The following is a 17,709-nucleotide window of genomic DNA, read 5'->3' on the forward strand; positions in this document are numbered from 1 at the left end:
GGGGTTGGTTGAACCTTTTCTTTTATATGATGAAATAAGATTTACAGAAATTTTCATCATATTTGATGTGGGTACATGGATGGGGGCCTGAGGCTGGGTCACTCTAAGGGAACTGTGTTGTTTGGACGTCTGAGTAACCAGTGAGGTAATAAAGAAGCTGTTTTATGCTGGTTTGGTGAATCTAAGTATTGGAACATCCACCAGGTTTATGGGGATTGTCTGCCCCGTTCTTTGCAGTTCACCCTAATTGAGTGACCATAGCTTGCTCCCTACTAGGACCCCGGTCACAGCCATGAAGACACTATCACGGTTCCCTTTCCTCCCCTGAGCCACCAGCCACTCACAGCGACTGGGGCTATTGCCACAGATGTAGATGAACACGATTACTAGTTACCTGCCCCAACCTCCCTGCTCTCTTGTTATTGTCAGCAGTGGGATCAGACCGGAGTCCTGGCTGCTAACCCAGGCCCAGGGCTCAGGTTTTGGGGCAAAAAGCCAGATAGGGGGAGAATGATTCTTCACATCTCTAAATCACTGAAAGGAGATTAAACGGTGAGAGATGCTTATGGGCGGGTCCCCAGCTGAGATCGAGGCCTGGTGAGCAGAGTGCTGCATGGACACAGCGAGAGACAGTCCCTGCCCCATAGAAATTACAATTAAAATAGACAATAGGTGGGAGGAAAAACTGAAGCACAGAACAGGGAAGTGAGTCGCTCATCGTCGTACAGCAGGGCCATGGCACATCTCGGAGAACCCACAGTCCTGGGTCCCAGGCTCTGTTCTAGCCACTAGACCACAGCAGCCTGTGCTAGCACTGTAAATATACAGGGTGCTTCCCAAACACGGCGTGAGAGCCAGTCCCTGCCTGACGAGCTCGTGGTGTAAGATACGGGGACCGAACATGGCGGGACAACATCATCCTGCACTGTTACATGGCTGCAGTGCCCCACCCCAGAGCAGGCTGCATTTCACTGCTGGTTGAAATGCTCAACAGCTGGGCAGATTGTGAAGGGACCTGAGCTCATAGGGGGAGAACACATCACATGGAGCTACTGTTCAGAGATGGAACATGGTGTTTGAGGTAGAGCTGGGAGCCAGGACTCCTGGGTTCTAGTCCCAGCTCTCCAAAGGAAAATTTATTTCCAGACACACCTGGGCCCTCAGACCCTTGCTGGCCAGTTGCCCCATTACCCGAGAAAACGTTCTCAGAGCGGTCGGGTAACATCAGACACTGGCTCTACCCAGGCTGTGGTCACAGAGATGGGACCCGATAAACAGTCTAGTTATCAGAGAGGAAGCAGCAGAGGAAGTGCTGGGGGGGCGGCGGCGCTGCAGGAGGGGCTCAGTAGGGGGCATTCTCCTGTTGCAATCAGTGCTGGCCCCAATGCCCCAGGGTGGCGCTAGTGGGGGCTGTGCTGTAAGGACAGGGGCTCTGTAGGGGTCTCTCCCTTCGCAGTCAGGGCTGATCTCTGCTTCTCGGGCTTTTCTGTTTCCAGCTGAGACACTGAACCCCGACACTGCCCCTTGTCCCTGTGATACCCTTCCCCCACATGGCTCTGTCCCAAGGGGTCAGGACATCCTCCTAGGGTCCCTGCCACACCCCAATATGGTTTGTTTCCTTCCCCCTCCCTGAATCTCCCCGCATGTGTCAGCTCCGCACAGGAATCTTCCTCTGGTCCTGCCCTGAAACCGTCCTCCGAGTTGCTGTTAGCTGTCAAACAGCCACGTGCCCCTCCCCAGAGGTGGCTGCATTGCATCTCCAAGGGGTGAGCCCTGAACACGGCCTGCAGAGCATGCGGGAATGGAAATGAAATGGATCCATCAGGCCAATCTACGAGTCTTACTCCCTTCTGGTTAGGAAATTCTTTTACGAAGGGCTCTAGGTGTAAAATACCTGGTCGTGCAGCCGAACCCGCGGCCAGATGCCATCGCCCGGCGCAGACGAGCTGTCACCCAGAAATGCTGCCGGTGACTCATTCCCGGCCCCTTTCCCCTCCCAGCCCGGCTGAGCGCTCTGTCCTGGACGGAGATGGCCTTGGTGCTGGTCCCTGCCTTTTGCCTTCTGAGCGGTGAGTAATTCACACAGATGCGCCACACTGCTGCCCATGGGACCGGTGGGGACTGTTTCCCATCCCTGGGAGTGCGTCTACACTGCCAGGAGGGGGCTCGGAACCGGGTTCCATTGCAGGGATGTCCCAGCCACTCGCACCAGCGGCTCCAGTTCAAGCCTAGGGGGCGTCTGGCTTTGAACCTGACCCCGAGAGGCCGGGTCCTCGCTGCTGGTTTCCCCCTGGTGGAGAACACGCCTGGTTCTCAGGGCAGAGTCAGCCTGGTCTAGCCCCGGCCACCCTGGGCTGAGCAGCGAGGGCCTCAGCCGCTCTCGTCCCCCGGGCTGCCGTTGTCCCTGCCCCACGTCCTGCCTCCGGGCTTCTCGCTGCCCTGGTGAGTCGGGGCCTCTCCTGTGCCGACCCGGAGAGCTCTGCTCCCTGCCCTGCCCGTCCGCCCAGCTCCGGCCCAGCTGGCCTCTCCCTGCGCCCGGCTCCTTGTGCACGGGCAGTGCCTGACCCCTCGCCGGTGGGGCTTGTCCTGCCGTCAGGGCCTCCGGCCTGAATGCCAAACACCCAGCTATGGGGGGGGGGGGGGTGAACTGAGTGGGGATTTGGGGGGCTGAATTGAGGGGCATTGCAGGTGACCTGTAGGGAGACAGGTGTGGGTCTGATTTGGGGTGGAGGGGAGGTGACCTGTGGGGGCAATGGGCAGCTTAATTGAGCGGTGATACGGGGGGCCTGAACTAGGGTTTCCATATTCAAACATTGAAAAAAGAGGACATTCCACGGGGCCCTGGTCCCGCCCCTGGCCCAACCCCACCCCTTCCCCGCCCCCGGCCCCACCCCAACCCCTTCCCCACCCCCATTCCAACCCCTTCCCCAAAGTCCCTGCCCCAACTCTGCCCCCTCCTCTGAGCACCCCGCATTCCCCCTCCTCCCTCCCGCTCTGCTCTTGGTTGGGGGTTGCTAAGTGCTTCCCTGCTCCCCACTCTCCCTGCAGCCCCTGCACCCCCCCACACCTGCAGCCTCTGTGTCCCCTGCGCCCCCCTGCCCCTGCAGCCTCTAAGTCCCTACCTGCCCTGCTCCTCCTCACCCTGCAGCCCCTGCACACCCCCCGCCCCTGCCACCTCTGTGCCCCCCCACCTGCCCTGCCCCTGGAGCCTCTATGCCCCTGCCTGCCCTGATCCTCCTCGCCCTGCAGCCTCTGCGTCCCCGCTCACCCGGCCGAGGGAGAGCTGCGGGCTCCACGTGCAGCCAAACACTGGCGCTGCTCTGCTGGGAAGGAGGGAGCGGGGGAGGAGGAGGGACTCTGGCTGCTAGAGGCCCCAGTGGCTGCGAGCGGCTTTCAATCAGGCCCAGCCGTCCAATCAGCTGCGCCTCACCCTGCATGAGGGGAAGGGGGAAATCCCGGACATTTCTACTTGATTAGAAATCCCCCCGGACGGTCATTTACAGCTGACAAAGCCGGACATGTCCGGGAGACCTGGCCGGATGGTCACCCTACCTGAACCGAGAGGGGTTAAAGTGAGGAAGGGGCTGAAGGGGGTGGCCAGGGGGGCTGAGCTGAGTGGATCTGGAGGGCTGAATGGAGAGGGGTGAACTAATGGGATGTAGAAGATGGACTGGACTGAGGGGGGCTGGGCAGATGCAGGGGTGGGGGGTCGGCCTGGGCTGATGGGAGAACTCGGGGGGACAGGAGTGATTTGGGGGCTGGGGTGACTAATTGCTGGGCAGGGGACGGGCTGATGTTGGTTGGGGGGAGCTCTCCAAACTCCCCTTCCCCAATTCACAGGGGAGCACTGGCCGTGCTCACTGTCACCCCAATGCCGGAGGGTGGGGGGCTCAGACAACCCCACAACACAACATCCCTGATTGTGTTTTAAAGCCCCTGGTTTGGGGGCTGAGCTGATGCTGGTCTCTCCCAGCGGGATCTGTGCGGCAGCCCAGCCTGCGGGGCGGGTTCCCCAACTCGCTGGGGCCGGGCGCTGGGTCTGATCCGCGATTCCTGTCCCTGGGTACGTCTGGTCCCGCGGGGACGTGTGGCTGTCAGTAGCCGGGCAGGATTTACGTGTTGACAAGGCAGCCGACTCTGACGGAGTGAGCTACGCGTGCGGGGTCTGGGTCTCCGGCCCCGGCTGGGGGTATCTGAGCCTCTCTGCAAGGGAATCGGTCGAGGTTCAGCGTAAGCAGCGAGGGCTGGTGAGAGCCTCCTCCCTCGCAGCCCCCGATACTCCCCACACGGCCTCCGGGAGCAGCCCGTGTGCCCCCACCTCGTCCCCCCTGCTTCACCCCACCCACCTCGTCCCCCCTTCTTCATCCGACCCATCTCGGTGGCCTCAGCTTCATCTTCCGCCCCCACCTCCTTATCACCACGTTTGGTTACCCCCAGTGCTGCCGGCTCTGGGCTGGGTCCCCCTGCTCCTCTCTATCACTCCTGTGGCTGGGCCCAGCAGGGACAAATTCAGTTTGTGTCCCCCTCTGCCCCCCACCTGCCGTGGGCCTCCAGCTCACTCTGGGTCACTGCCCATCCCCCCACCTGACCTAGAACCCCAGATCATCAGTGGGCTGAGCCCGCTGCCGGTCTGGGGTTCCGTCCACTGGCTCCTGCCAGCCGGGGTCCCAGCCGCCGGCCCCGCTCAGCCCGCTGCCAGCCAGGGTCCCGGCCGCTGGATCCGTTCAGCCTCCTGGCGGCCGGGACCCTGACTGGCAAGGGGCTGGCTGCCAGAACCCCAGACCGGCAGCGGGCTCAGCGGCAGCCGGGACCCGCAGCCTGCCATTAAAATAAATAAATAAATCAGCTCGCGTGCCACCTTTGGCACACGTGCCGTAGGTTGAGGACCCCTGTTCTGGTGTATACTGAACTTTATGGGAATTTTCACTATATGCAATTTTCCTCTTACGCGGTGACTTTAGACTGTAGTGTAAAAAAAAATTTTGCACACCACTTTTTAGCACCCCCAAATCTTGGCACCCGAAGAGGTTGCCTAGTGGTTACACCGGCCCTGACAGTATCCCCAGCCCAGGTGATGTGACAGCCAGGGGTGGATCTAGCGTTAGTGGGGCCCCCCAGCCCTGTGGTCAGCATCATTTTTTGGGCTCCTCCTTGGGACCCAGCCAAGAAAAAGAACATTCTCTCTTATTCCCCCCTGCCCCCATTTTTCATTCTTTTTTTCTTCATCCTCCTCCCATAAGTAATAGCAAGTAAATGAAAATAAAGTGCGGTACCTTGATTGTTCTTGTCGTCTAACTTATTTTCCCACAGACCACTTGAAAATCACAGAGGGGCTCGACAGACCACTTAACGATCTTTCCAAATATTGTAAAAGAATGTTCGGCTGCGGGATCTGGCCAGGACCTAGGGCGAGGGAGGGGGCTCAGGGTTGGGGTGTGGAGCGCTTACCTGGGGCAGCTCCTGTTTGGTTCTCAGGATGAGGGTGGGGATGTGGGGGGATGCAGAAGTCAGGGCAGGGGCCTGGGTGTGTGTGAGGGGGGTGCAGGTTTCAGGGCAGGGGCTGGGGGGCGTGGGGGGGATGCAGGGGTCAGGGCTGGGGAGGTGAAGAGGGTGCAGGGGTCAGAGCTGGGGCTGAGTGTGTGTGAGGGGGATGCAGGAGTCAGGGCAAGGGGCTGGGGAGGTGTGTGGGGGGGTGCTGAGGCGGTGTGAGGGGAGTGCAGGGTTAGGTCAGGGCAGGGCCAAGGGTGCAGGGGTTAGGGTGGGACTGGGAAGAGGATTGAGGGGGTAGGCTGGGGTCATGGGGGGTGCTCACACAGGGGGTTGGGGGGGTATGCCCCAATTCCAGCCCCTTCCCCAAGGCCTCACCCTGCCTCATTTTCTCCTCCTCCCAGGAGTGGTGTGCTGCAGCTCACTCCTCCTTGCTCCCCTCCTGCCTGCAAGGCTGATCCAACGAACCAGCGGGGGGAGAGACATAGCACACTGGGGAAAGAGGCGGGGGAAAGGTCCTTCCCCTGCAGCCATCAGCGCAGACTGAGATGAGTTTCCTCCTTTTATACTCCCAGAGTACTTGGAGCATGCCCAGTACGAACGGGGCGGGACTTCCGCCGCCAGAGCTACTGGTCTGACGCTGCTGGGGCTAGTGCGGGGTGGGGCTGCCCCGTCACAGGGGGCCTTAGGTCTCTAGGGGATCAGACCCATAAGGGAAAAGAGGGGTGACGCTTTCATGTACACACACAGAAGGTCACTCTAGGAAGACTCACATTACATAAAGGGGGTGCCCAACCCCACCCGGGAGCTCAGACCGGATGCCTCTATTTGGTTAAGGTGCAGGGGCTGGGAGCCAGGACTCCTGGGTTCTACCCGTCGCTCTGGGTGGGGAGCGGAGTCTAGTGGTTAGAGCAGCAGAAGAGCCCAGAACTCTGAGCCCACTTGTGTATGAGGATCTACGATTCAACCCTGTGCCTCAGTTTCCCAGCAGCACAGTGGTAACCCAGACACACGCCTGCTGTCAGGCTGTGTGCATCGCCGCAGGCCAGGCATGGCACAGTCCAGAGTCAAAGGCCCTAACTGCTCCTCGCATTTGATTCCCCCCCTGGGGGACAGGGACGAAGAGCCCTGAGAACGCCCCTCCCCCGCTGCCGAGCAGCGCAGGGCACCAGAGCAGCTGTTTCCCCCGCTGGCTGGGCCTCGGCCGGGGTAGTTTTGTCACAGAGGTGCTGCCACTTCCTCTGGGCTTTGAGCAAACCAAGGTGATGGGGAGGATGTGGGAGAGCAGCCTCAGGGTGTGAGAATCGGCATTGACTGCCCCTGCCCCACCCCCCACAGCACAGCGCCCCCCCCAGCATCCCCACCCCTCCCCCTGCAGCCCAGCGCCCCCTAGAGCCTCCACCCCTCCCCCTGCAGCACAGCACCCTCTAGCGCCTCCACCCCTCCCCCTGCAGCACAGCACCCTCTAGTGCCCCCCCTCAGGAGGTATCTAGTCCAACCCCCTGCTCAAAGCAGGACCAATCTCCAACTAAATCATCCCAGCCAGGGCTTTGTCAAGCCTGACCTTAAAAACCTCTAAGGAAGGAGATTCCACCACCTCCCTAGGGAACCCATTCCAGTGCTTCACCACCCTCCTAGTGAAATAGTGTTTCCTAATATCCAACCTAGACCTCCCCCACTGCAACTTGAGACCATTGCTCCTTGTTCTGTCATCTGCTACCACTGAGAACAGTCTAGGTCCATCCTCTCTGGAACCCCCCTTCAGGAAGTTGAAGGCTGCTATCAAATCCCCCCTTATTCTTCTCTTCTGCAGACTACATAAGCCCAGTTCCCTCAGCCTCTCCTCATAAGTCATGTGCCCCAGCTCCCTAATCATTTTTGTTGCCCTCCGCTGGTCTTTTTCCAATTTTTTCCACATCCCTCTTGTAGTGTGGGGCCCAAAACTGGACACAGTACTCCAGATTTTTTCAGGTATCTAAAAGGGTGTCATAAGGAGGAGGGAGAAAACTTGTTCACTTTAGCCTCTAAGGATAGAACAAGAAGCAATGGGCTTAAACTGCAGCAAGGGAGGTCTAGGTTGGACATTAGGAAAAAGTTCCTAACTGTCAGGGTGGTTAAACACTGGAATAAATTGCCTAGGGAGGTTGTGGAATCTCCATCTCTGGAGATTCCACAGAACAAGGAGTAATGGTCTCAAGTTGCAGTGGGGGAGGTCTAGGTTGGATATTAGGAAACACTATTTCACTAGGAGGGTGGTGAAGCACTGGAATGCGTTACCTAGGGAGGTACCTTTCCCGCCCCCGTTTTAAATGGAGCCCATGTGCTCAGGGGAGCGAGGGGTCGGAGCAAGAATTTGGGGGCACATTGTTTCAAAGGCAAAACTGAGCCCCTCCCCCAGCGCTGTCCCTGGTTCTGTCCATCGGCCCCTCTCCTGGCCTGGTCTCCACCTCCCGGCCCAGCCCCTCCCCCCTCCATCAGCAGATGTTCTGCACCCGCCACAGATCCCCTGAGCCTGCCCAGGAGCAGCAACGCAGGAAACCGGGATGAGGAGCGTTTCTCGCACCACAGGCCGGACAGTCCTGCCCCAGAGCGGGGGATGGGGAGCGATGCAATGGGGTCAGAACAAAGTGCCCTGCGCTAACCACTAGATCCCTCCCAGCACTGGGGATAGAACCCAGGAGTCCCTGCTGTCAGTCCCCTGCTCTAACCACTCAGGCCCCCACTGCCCATAGGGATAGAGACCCACACAGCTAAAGCTGGCAGTGTTATCACGAATCTTCAAACCCTCTTTCCCACTGTGTGTCGTTCTGTGTCCCCAGCAGGAAATCCTGCGCTCCGGGGCTATCGCCAGCCCCTCGGACGATGATGGAGACGATTATAACAGCCTGAGGGGCTATTCTAACTGAGCCCGGCCGAGGTCCCTGCGAGCCGTGGTCCCCTCTGCGCTGCCAGGACCCTGAACCCAATGAGACTCCACTGTCAACGCCCCGGCCTGTGTTCACCCTCTGCTAGGAGCCGGGAAAACGCTCTGAACCAAACTCACACCCACTGCTCATCCCCCAGCGGCTGCAGAGCCTGGCTGCAACCCAGACCCCGCTTAGGGCTGGGAATTGCTTTTGTCAAATGCCGGGTTCTTCTAACTTTGACTTGACCCTGGAATTTCCTGCCTGTCTCCTCTTTGGGATTTGAAATCTCCCGAGTTCTCCTCTCCTTTGCCCCTGGGACTTGCTGATCACGTCTCACCTTTAACTCCAAGTTAACCAAAGTTTTTTGTCTAGGTATTTCCACTGTTTTTTATAAAATTGATATAGAAAAAAAAATTACCCAATCCCTGTATTTCAGAGCTATTTATTCCCAGTTGAGTTCTGCAGTGGAGTGATGGCCACATCGCCCCAGCGGAGGTCTGGCCCCATTCATACCAATGGAGCTACGGCCGATTGACTCCAGCATAGCCCCCCCGCATCAGCACATCACCCTCCCTCCCCGTACCTCCGGCTCACCGCAATCAGCTGTTTCCTGGTGGAGGAGGCTCGGGGGGCGGGGAGGAGCGGGGATGCAGCGCACTTGGGGGAAGGAGTGGTAGGGGGCAGGAAGAGGTGGGGCAGGTGGGGGGCAGGGGTGTGGCTTTGATGGAAGGGGTGGAGTGGGAGTGGGGCCTGGGGCAGAGCCGGAGGTTGAGTACCCTCTGGCACAAAGGAAAGTCGGTGCCTGTGGATCCCTGCTGGGATCTGGCCCCATTGAGCGATGGCGTCTCTTTGTGTTTAGGGTCCTTGCCGTGCAGAGGGGTTCCCGGCTGGTCGGGATTTCGGCAGAGCCCAGTGGGAACCTGCTTGGGGAGAGTCCAACTGGCTGTAAATATCCTGGGTCCGTCCTTGGAGTTCCTGTAGGCCCAAACAGAGAGCCAGTGAGATCCCTGCTCAACGGGCCCCAGGGCCAGTGGGGTGGGTGCTGCCAGGACCAGACACTCTGTGGCTGAGGGAATCTCCCCTGAGCTGGTAGCAGGACGGGGTCTGACACACACACTCGGGCAGTGCCGGTTCCACCCAGCAGGGGGCAGGGATTTGCAGTGCGGGGGATGGGAAGGCTGCAGCCACAGACACACCCCAGCCAGCAGGGGGCAGCGGAGACTGGGGGAGGGTAACAGACCCTGCACTCACCTCATAGGGTGACTCCGTCTCTGGCCTGTGGGAAAGCTCAGCACCTCGTGGGAAAGGGAAAATAGTTTCTGTTACTAGATCTGGGTCCCCCCAAACCTCCAGCCCCTGAATCCCCCAAGTGTCTCCCACCAGCCCCCCCATCACCTGATTCCCCACAAATGTCTCAGACGAGCCCCCCACACCACCAGCCCCTGGATCCCCCCAAGTATCTCATGAGCCCCCCAAACCAGCAGCTGCCCCCCATCCCCTGTAGCCTTTATTTCTATTTAACGTGAACGGCAGTGATGTGACATTACAGCAGTGAGGGGCCGGCACTGGCGGCTGCCGTCTCCGTTCAGCAGAGTCACCTCGGCCTGGTTTAGATCCAGCGTCACCGGGACACAGGGAGGCCCAGGCCAGTAACACAGACAGTGGCAGGAACAAGGTCCCTGTCTCTGCTCAATTGTATTAAAGTCACCAGCTGAGTGATGACTGTCACCGCGTGTCCGACTCCTAGAGCGATCCATGCACCAGTGATAGCTACACACGGACTCGCAGCCTCCCACACAGTGCGAGGGGCTGCTGGGTCTCCCCTGGATCGATCCTCAGGAGAGGGATGGTTCCTGCTCGAGATTCCCAGAGGAAGCTCAATTTCCCCGCTCTGGACACCAAGCCCTGTAATAACCCCCCTGTCCAGCGGGGTGGGCAACGGGTGCCCTGCGTTTAGCTGCCTCCCCTGTGTAAATGTGACGCCCTTTGCACTGCACCATGCGTGAAAAACTCATCCAGCAGGTAGTGAGTTAGAGCAGGGGACTGGCAGCCAGGACGCCTGGGTTCTCTCCCAGCCTTGGAAGGGGAGTGGGGTCTAGTGGTTAGGGCAGGTAACAGGTTCCCTGCAGTCTCCTCTCTAGCTCCTCTCTCTCCGGTAGTTGATGTTGCTCTGGGTCATCGCAGGAACCGACCAGCCCTTTGCTCGTTCCTCTGCTCCCCGGCGCCTCGACAGCCCAGGGGTCACCATGAGGCATCTCGTCTGGCTGCTGTTCCTCCTGGGTAAGGTCCCTTCACCTCACCCTCAAGGTCTGGCTGCTTCAGACCCACAGAGCCCTGGGGGCAGGGGAGAAGGGAGGGGAGACCCGTCCGGGGGGTCACAATCTCAGAGGGAGGTTTTCCTCTGTGAGATTTACTCCTCTTGCATCAGACTGATGTGATCCAATGATTGGCGGTTGGGAGCGTTGGGTGAGGATTCAGGACTCCTGAGTTCTTTTCCTGGCTCTGGGAGGTGAGTGGGATCCAGTGGTTAGAGCAGCAGGGAGCCGGGAGCCAGGACTCCTGGGTTCTCCTCATTGTGCAGATGGGAAAACTGAGGCACAGAGCCACACCATGAGCTGAACAGGGAGTTTAGCGCTGGGAATCAAACCCCGATCTCCTGAGTCCCAGTTCGGCACCGGAAGCGCCCGGCCAGCCTGCCCCTCGCTCCCATCTCTGTCACTTTGCTGCTTCCAGGCTTCCCGTGTCACTGTGACCAACCCGTTGAGGTGCCCGCGTCCCTGATTGCTTGGACGGGGGCCTGTCTGTCCATCCCGTGCCGCTATCAATCCTGCCTTCTGAACCCCAGAAGGTCAAACAACCCGACCACCAGCTCCCTGGCCTGGTACCTGAACCCTGGGTATAACCCTGATGTGATGTTGTGCAGTCTATATGGTTTTATAAAAATATGATAATAAGTGAATATAATGTAACTGGGATAGTTTTATAAAAATTTGATAATAAGTGACTATAATGCAAATGGGATATGCTTCGTGCAAAAGGTCTCTTGTAAGGTATCATTACAAAGCTCATAATCTACTGAGTGTGATCATCCTATTTGTAGAAATGTACCACTCTTGTATCTGAAACTAGAAATATAAAACATAACTCTGAGGGCCTATTGTAATTATGTAAAGTGTGGGCTATTAATGATGGTTTGGAATCTTGATGACTCCCATTAACCAGGACCATTGTCTGCAAATGGCTGTGTTTACCTGTTAGTCTTCCTGTATATGTGTGTGCTGGCAAGTGGGCAATGAAGTCTTGCAGTGACATGTGATCATGTCACCTGAACTGGAATCCATCTTTAACCTGGTGCTTTTCCAGTGAGGGGAGGGGGGTGGAAACACAGAGGGACAAAGGGTTCCCGCCTTATGCAAAAGATATATAAAGGGGGGAAGAGAACAAGGGAGAGAGGAGCCATCATGAAGAATCCCCTAGCTATCACCTGAGCTGCAACAAGAGCTGTACCAGGGGAAAGAATTGTGTCCAGGCCTGGAAGGTGACCAGTCTGAGAAAAAGCTTACTGAAGCATCTCTGAGGGTGAGATTATCTGTATTCAGTTTGATTAGACATAGATTTGCGCATTTTATTTTATTTTGCTTGGTGACTTACTTTGTTCTGTCTGTTACTACTTGGAACCACTTAAATCCTACTGTCTGTATTTAATAAAATCACTTTTTATTTAGTAATTAACTCAGAATATGTATTAATACCTGGGGGAGCAAACAACTGTGCATATCTCTCTATCAGTGTTACAGAGGGCGAACAATTTATGAGTTTACTCTGCATAAGCTTTATGCAGGGTAAAACGGATTTATTTGTGTTTAGACCTCATTGGGAGTTGGGCATCTGAGTGCTAAAGACAAGCACACTTCTGGGAGCTGTTTTCAGGTAAACTTACAGCCTTGGGACAAGTAATTCAGACCCTGGGTCTGTGTTAGAGCAGACTGGAGTGTCTGGCTCAGCAAGACAGGGTGCTGGAGTCCTGAGCTGGCAGGGAAATCAGAAGCAGGGGTAGTCTTTGCACATCGGTTGGCAGTTCCCAAGGGGGTTTCTGTGATCCAACCCGTCACACCTGAGAAGAGATTTCAGTGGCACCGTCCTGTATAAACACAGCGCCGCCATCACCCCGGCCTTCGCAGGGCGCGTGAGGTTCCTGGGGGACCTGGAGAGAGATTGCAGCCTGCAGCTGTCTGACCTGCAGGCCAGAGAGAACGGCTCGTACAGGCTGAGACCGATCGCCTCGAACCCCAGGCAGAAGCCGGAGGAGAGGATGTGGATGACTAAGATCAGTGTGAACGTGATGGGTAAGAGGGAAAGTCCTGGGCTTCCTTGTAGGAACAGCCTAAAGATTCACATCCCACCTCACCCCCTGCTCTAACCACTCAACCCCACTCTCCTTCTAGTGCTGGGAATAGAACCCAGGAGTCCTGGGCCTCGTATACACAGAGGAATGAGTCGCTCACCTACGGTACTTTGCCCATGTTCATCGGCTGGCTGTAGATGTGGGATTGCCTGGTACCGGCCGGAGAGCCCGGGCACACCTCGGTGGGGGCGCTGCCACGGGAAGAGAGACCGTTAGGGGGCTGGGGATGGCGCGAGGGCATTTGGGTTGGTAGCGCTGGGTTGGCTGCAGCGCCGTGGCTGGGGCTTGGACAGGCTGTGTCGGTCACAGCGTAGAACCCCTGTGGGTCAGTGGCTGGGGGGGACCCCTGGGCTAAAGCTCCCAAAGCAGACATGAGTCATGGATTTGGGGAATGGGGAATGGGGCCTTTCCTCTCTAGGGGGCACTGGCACCAATCCAGCCTCAGAACAGGGAACTGGCTGGCTCAGGGGGTGGGGCAGGAAAGGGTGCAGAGGGCCTTTCCCTTCTAGGGCAGTGTTCCCCAAACTGTGGGGCGCACCACCTTAGCAGTATGGAGGAACTTTCGGGGCAGCGTGGTGGGGCCAGCCCCCATGGGGGCCAAGGAGGGAGCCGCACCCAGCCCCACTCTGCCCCAGCCGCAGCTCCAGCCCCAGTTCTGGCCCCAACCCCAGCTCCCGACTGCGGCTCTGGCCCCGCTCCTGGCAGGGGAGGGGGGTGGGGCGCGGACAGATTCCATTATGGGTAAGGGAGGGAGCGACAGAAAACATTTGTGAACCCCTGTCTAGGGAGTACTGGCTCCGATCCAGCCCCCACCCCGAACAGGGCTCATCCCTCCAGCAGGGGGCGCCAGACACACACACACACACACACACACACAGAGCAGGACTCATCCCTCCAGCAGGGGGCACCAGACACACACACACACACACACACACACACACACAGAGCAGGGCTCATCCCTCCAGCAGTGGGCGCCACACACACACACACACACAGAGCAGGGCTCATGCCCCCCAGCAGGGGGTGCCAGGGACACACACACACACGCACACACACACACACTTATCCCCCAGCAGGAGGCGTATCAAGCTCACCCTTGGTGACATTCTCCTAACGTGGTCTGGCTTCCCCATGCCGTGGTGCTGGGTGTTCTCATAGATGCGATCAGACATCGGGGTCTCCCCCGAGCCCGGCGGGTGCTGCAAGACAGGCAGAAGTGAGGCCGCGAGCCACTGCTCTGGGACTGCTCGGTGATGTGTAATAACAAAGGAAAATGAACATAGCCGTCCCCCCCGATAAACTACCCAGGGGATTGGAAAGACCTTCTGTCCTGCTCGGGGGCGGGGGGATTTTATAATTCTGTTCTATGTGGGGGTAAACTGAAGGAACGAGCTCATCTAAAGTCATGCAGTGAGTCAGCAGCAGAGCTGGGGATAGAACCCAGGCGTCCTGGCTCCCAGCCCCATAGACGCACTTACCGGATTGCTGCTCATTCCCTGGCGTTTGCTCCGCCTCTTCCTACAAATAAAGGAGACCAACAGCTCAGAGGCAAAACATCATCTGCTTCGGTTCAGGGGGGGAAGGAACAGGACAAAGGCTCCCACAAAATAGAACCTCCTGCCTGGGCTTGTCCCCGGCTCTCCTGACGCCCAGCCCAGCCGTTTAACCAGGAGGCCGCCCAGCCCTTCCCAGGCCCCTCGCGGGTGTCAGGTATCTGTGTGGGACCCAACCACCACCATTCAATCACCTCCCCCCAACTGGGTTTCCATGCATCTGAACTGGCTCTGCAATTCTCAGCCCTGGATTGTGTGGGGATCTCCGGCAAAGGCCGGCGGGAGGAGATGGGGATTGCCAGAGATCAGAGACGTGGATATTACCGGTTTGCAAAGCGAAAATACCTCCAAGCTATGACGCCGACCAGCCCCACCAGCAGCAATGGGACAAGCACAAATGTAGGTCCTATGATGTACGTTGGTGCCCAAACAGGGCAGGTGGCTGAAAAGGAGAAAGGAGGGTTATTGGATCAACCCTGCACCAGATTTTTGAATCCCTTTTGCTGATGGATGGCAGCTGGGTAAGAACCACACAGTGAGGATGGATGGGGATGGATCATGACACGTGGTGCTAAGATGCAGCCACCTCTGGGGCGGGCAGCTGGGAAACATCCTCACAGTGCCAGTGCAGAAGGATGGGTAACTTGGTGTTTAGATGCAGCCATATCTGGAGCAGGGCAGCTGGGTAACAGCCGCACGGCCATGGCTGGCTCAGCACTGAGATGCAGCTGCCTCTGGGAAAAGGCAGCAGGTCAATAGCCATACGGGGATGGCTCACCTGGTGCTGGGATGCAGCCACTTCTGGGGTGGGCCCAGCGGTAAGGTGCAGACACATCTAGGGTGGAGGAAGGACGTAGGACCTAACACAACATTTGGCAGAAAGGGAATTGGGAGCAAATCAGTGGGACAAAGGCTGAGTCTTGGGAGCTGTAGCATGGGATTGTATCCTCCCCATGCTGCATCAACCTCTGCCGGTTCCACTGATCTGCCGCAGGAGCAAAGTGAATCTGGCAGGATTTGAACCCGCGGCTTTGGAGCCATCAGACCTGATGCTCAGTCACGAAGCCCCCCCAGCACCCCCAGCCTCCTCTATAGGCTGTGCTGCCCAGCTGGGTTACATCTCCCATGATGCACCACTATCTTCCGTCTTGGTGATGGGAAGGGTGCCTCATAGGAATCCATAGCCAGGGTGCATCATGGGAGATATAGTCCCGCCAGAGATTCTGGCCCACAGAAGAGAACGGGAGCACGAGGCACCCAAACTACAACTCCCATCAGGCCATTTTCAATTGAAATATTTCAGTTTTTGACATTTCTATGAAAAGTGGAGCTTTCCCACTGGGGGGAAAAAATAATTTCCTGGCCAGCGCTACTAGAAATTTTTTTTCTAAATGAAGACCAAGATCTCACAAAATCCCATGATTCCAGGTGTGTCAGGAGTCCTTCAGTGTGTTGCATCACGGGACTTGTAATTCCTGTGCCTCACATTCTCAGTCTCCTCTGTTGGCCGGGCTGTCTGGCTGAACTACATCTCCTATGATGCACCACCTGCTCCCTCTTGGTGCAGAGACAGGCACTTCATTGGAATCGCTGGCTGGGGTGCACCATGGGAGACGTAGTCCAGCCCCTGCCTGTTTGATTAAAAGGCTGGAGGAATCACAACCAGCCTCCCCGAGACCACTGGCAAAGGCAGCGATGGGCACAGGGAAGGATGATCCATAGACTCTAAGGGCAGAAGGACCAGCTGGGTGACACAGGCTACAGGACGGCCCTGAATTCATTCCCGTTAGAACGAGAGCAGATCCTTTAGCAAAACATCCCAGCGTGATTTAAACATTCCCCCGGACGGAGAATCCACCACGTCCCCAGATCGTTGTTTCAATGGCAAATTCTCCTCCCTGCTCAACATTTGCACCTTATTGCCAGGCTGAATTTGTCTAGCTTCAGCTTCCAGCCCCTGGATCTCTGTCTGCTCGGCCGCTGGGCCCATGATCAACGTTCTCTTCTTCGCGTAGGATCTTCCAGACGGGCTCACGTCCCCCCTTCCGCTTCCCTTGGTTCAGCTAAACAGACGGAGTCCTGGAGTCTCTCACCCTAGGGCAGGTTTTCCAGCCCCTGACTCCTTCTCCTGGCTCTTCTCTGACCCCTCCCCAGTTGATCAGCACCTCCTGGGAGTGCGGGCCCCAGAACTGGGCACAGGACCCCGGCTGCAGTCGCACCAGGGCAAGTTCCAGGGGGAAAATCCCCTCTCTGCTCAATTCCAGATTGCCCTGTTCATGCACCCCGGGATCGCACTAGCCCTGCTGGCCACCACAGCACTGGGAGCTCCTGGTGAACTCATGATCCACCGTGATCGCCACGACGACCCTCCCGCGCTGGGCCTACGGCACAAAGGCACAACCCCAACCCCTCACCCACTCCGGAGGTCTCTTTTCACACGTCCCCGGTACTTACACCGGACAGTGATGGTGATGGGCGGGGACAGGGACTGGCCGATCCCATTCTCAGCCTGGCAGCGATACTCCCCAGCCTGCTCCGCCGTGATGCTCTTCAACACCATTTCCCGCCGGGATCTCTCCAGCTGCCGCCCGCCCCGGTACCAGGAGTAGGAGGTGGGGGCGGGGAGGCTGCTGGTGTAACTGCACGTTAGTGTCACCGATTCCCCTTCCTGCGGGCTGGTGCCCGGCGCTGCTGTAACGCAGACACCTGTGGGGGCATCTGTGGGGTGATGCGGAGACACGGGGCGTGAACGGGGAGAGACAGAGTGGGGGGGCCTGGCCCAGAGGGGGGAAGGGATCCAGGGCAGGGGGTGAGGGGCAGGGCCTGGCCCATGTGGCTCCAGGGGGTGAGAACAGGCAGGGCGGCATGGGGATAGGGGGCAGGGCTCCCCCAGAAGGGTCTGGGTGAACAAGGCAGGTGGGGAGGGGGGGACAGGACCTGACCCAGAGAGAGCTGGGGCCCTGGGGCAGTTGAGGAGGTTACAGGACCTGGCCCATACGGGACTGGGAGTCTGGGGCAGGGGAGGAGGCAGAGGCTGCCCCTCAAGGGTCTGGGGACACAAGGAAGATGGATGGCCAGGGCCTGGCCCAGTGGGGAATGAGGCACCGGGTCAGGTAGGGGGATGGGCAGTGGCCTGTCCCGGAGGGGGCTGGGGGCTCAGGGCAGGTTTGGGGGGGACACGAACTGAATTTGTTGCTGCCGGGCCCAGACACAGGAGCGATGCAGAGGAGCAGGGGGGCCCGGCCAGAGCCAGCAGCACTGGGGTTGACCAAACGTGGTGATTAGGAGGCGGAGCGGAATTTGACGCTGCAGCCGCCAAGGTGGGTGGGAAGAAGGAGGGGGGAACTTCCCTAGGTTC

General features: G+C 58.1%; 1 protein-coding gene across 2 annotated transcripts in view; it reads right to left on the bottom strand.

The window, feature by feature from the left end:
* LOC101936443 (B-cell receptor CD22-like) overlaps nucleotides 1–17,709 on the bottom strand; it is a 51,199-nt gene that overhangs the window by 30,612 nt on the left and 2,878 nt on the right. Inside the window, exons 2-8 of one of the 2 annotated variants that reach the window (XM_065574520.1) lie at nucleotides 16,806–17,069; nucleotides 14,697–14,793; nucleotides 14,277–14,316; nucleotides 13,893–13,997; nucleotides 12,899–12,989; nucleotides 9,645–9,688; nucleotides 7,958–9,368 (exon numbers count right to left, since the gene is read on the bottom strand). In XM_065574520.1, coding sequence (XP_065430592.1) covers nucleotides 9,249–9,368; nucleotides 9,645–9,688; nucleotides 12,899–12,989; nucleotides 13,893–13,997; nucleotides 14,277–14,316; nucleotides 14,697–14,793; nucleotides 16,806–17,069 — 761 coding nt within the window. In that variant the 3' untranslated portion in view covers nucleotides 7,958–9,248. Of the gene's footprint in view, nucleotides 1–7,957; nucleotides 9,369–9,644; nucleotides 9,689–12,898; nucleotides 12,990–13,892; nucleotides 13,998–14,276; nucleotides 14,317–14,696; nucleotides 14,794–16,805; nucleotides 17,070–17,709 lie in introns of those variants that run through there. The other variant, XM_065574521.1, reaches the window with a different exon arrangement.

The sequence above is a fragment of the Chrysemys picta genome, chromosome 20, assembly GCF_011386835.1.
Source record: "Chrysemys picta bellii isolate R12L10 chromosome 20, ASM1138683v2, whole genome shotgun sequence".
Lineage (NCBI taxonomy): Eukaryota > Metazoa > Chordata > Testudines > Emydidae > Chrysemys > Chrysemys picta.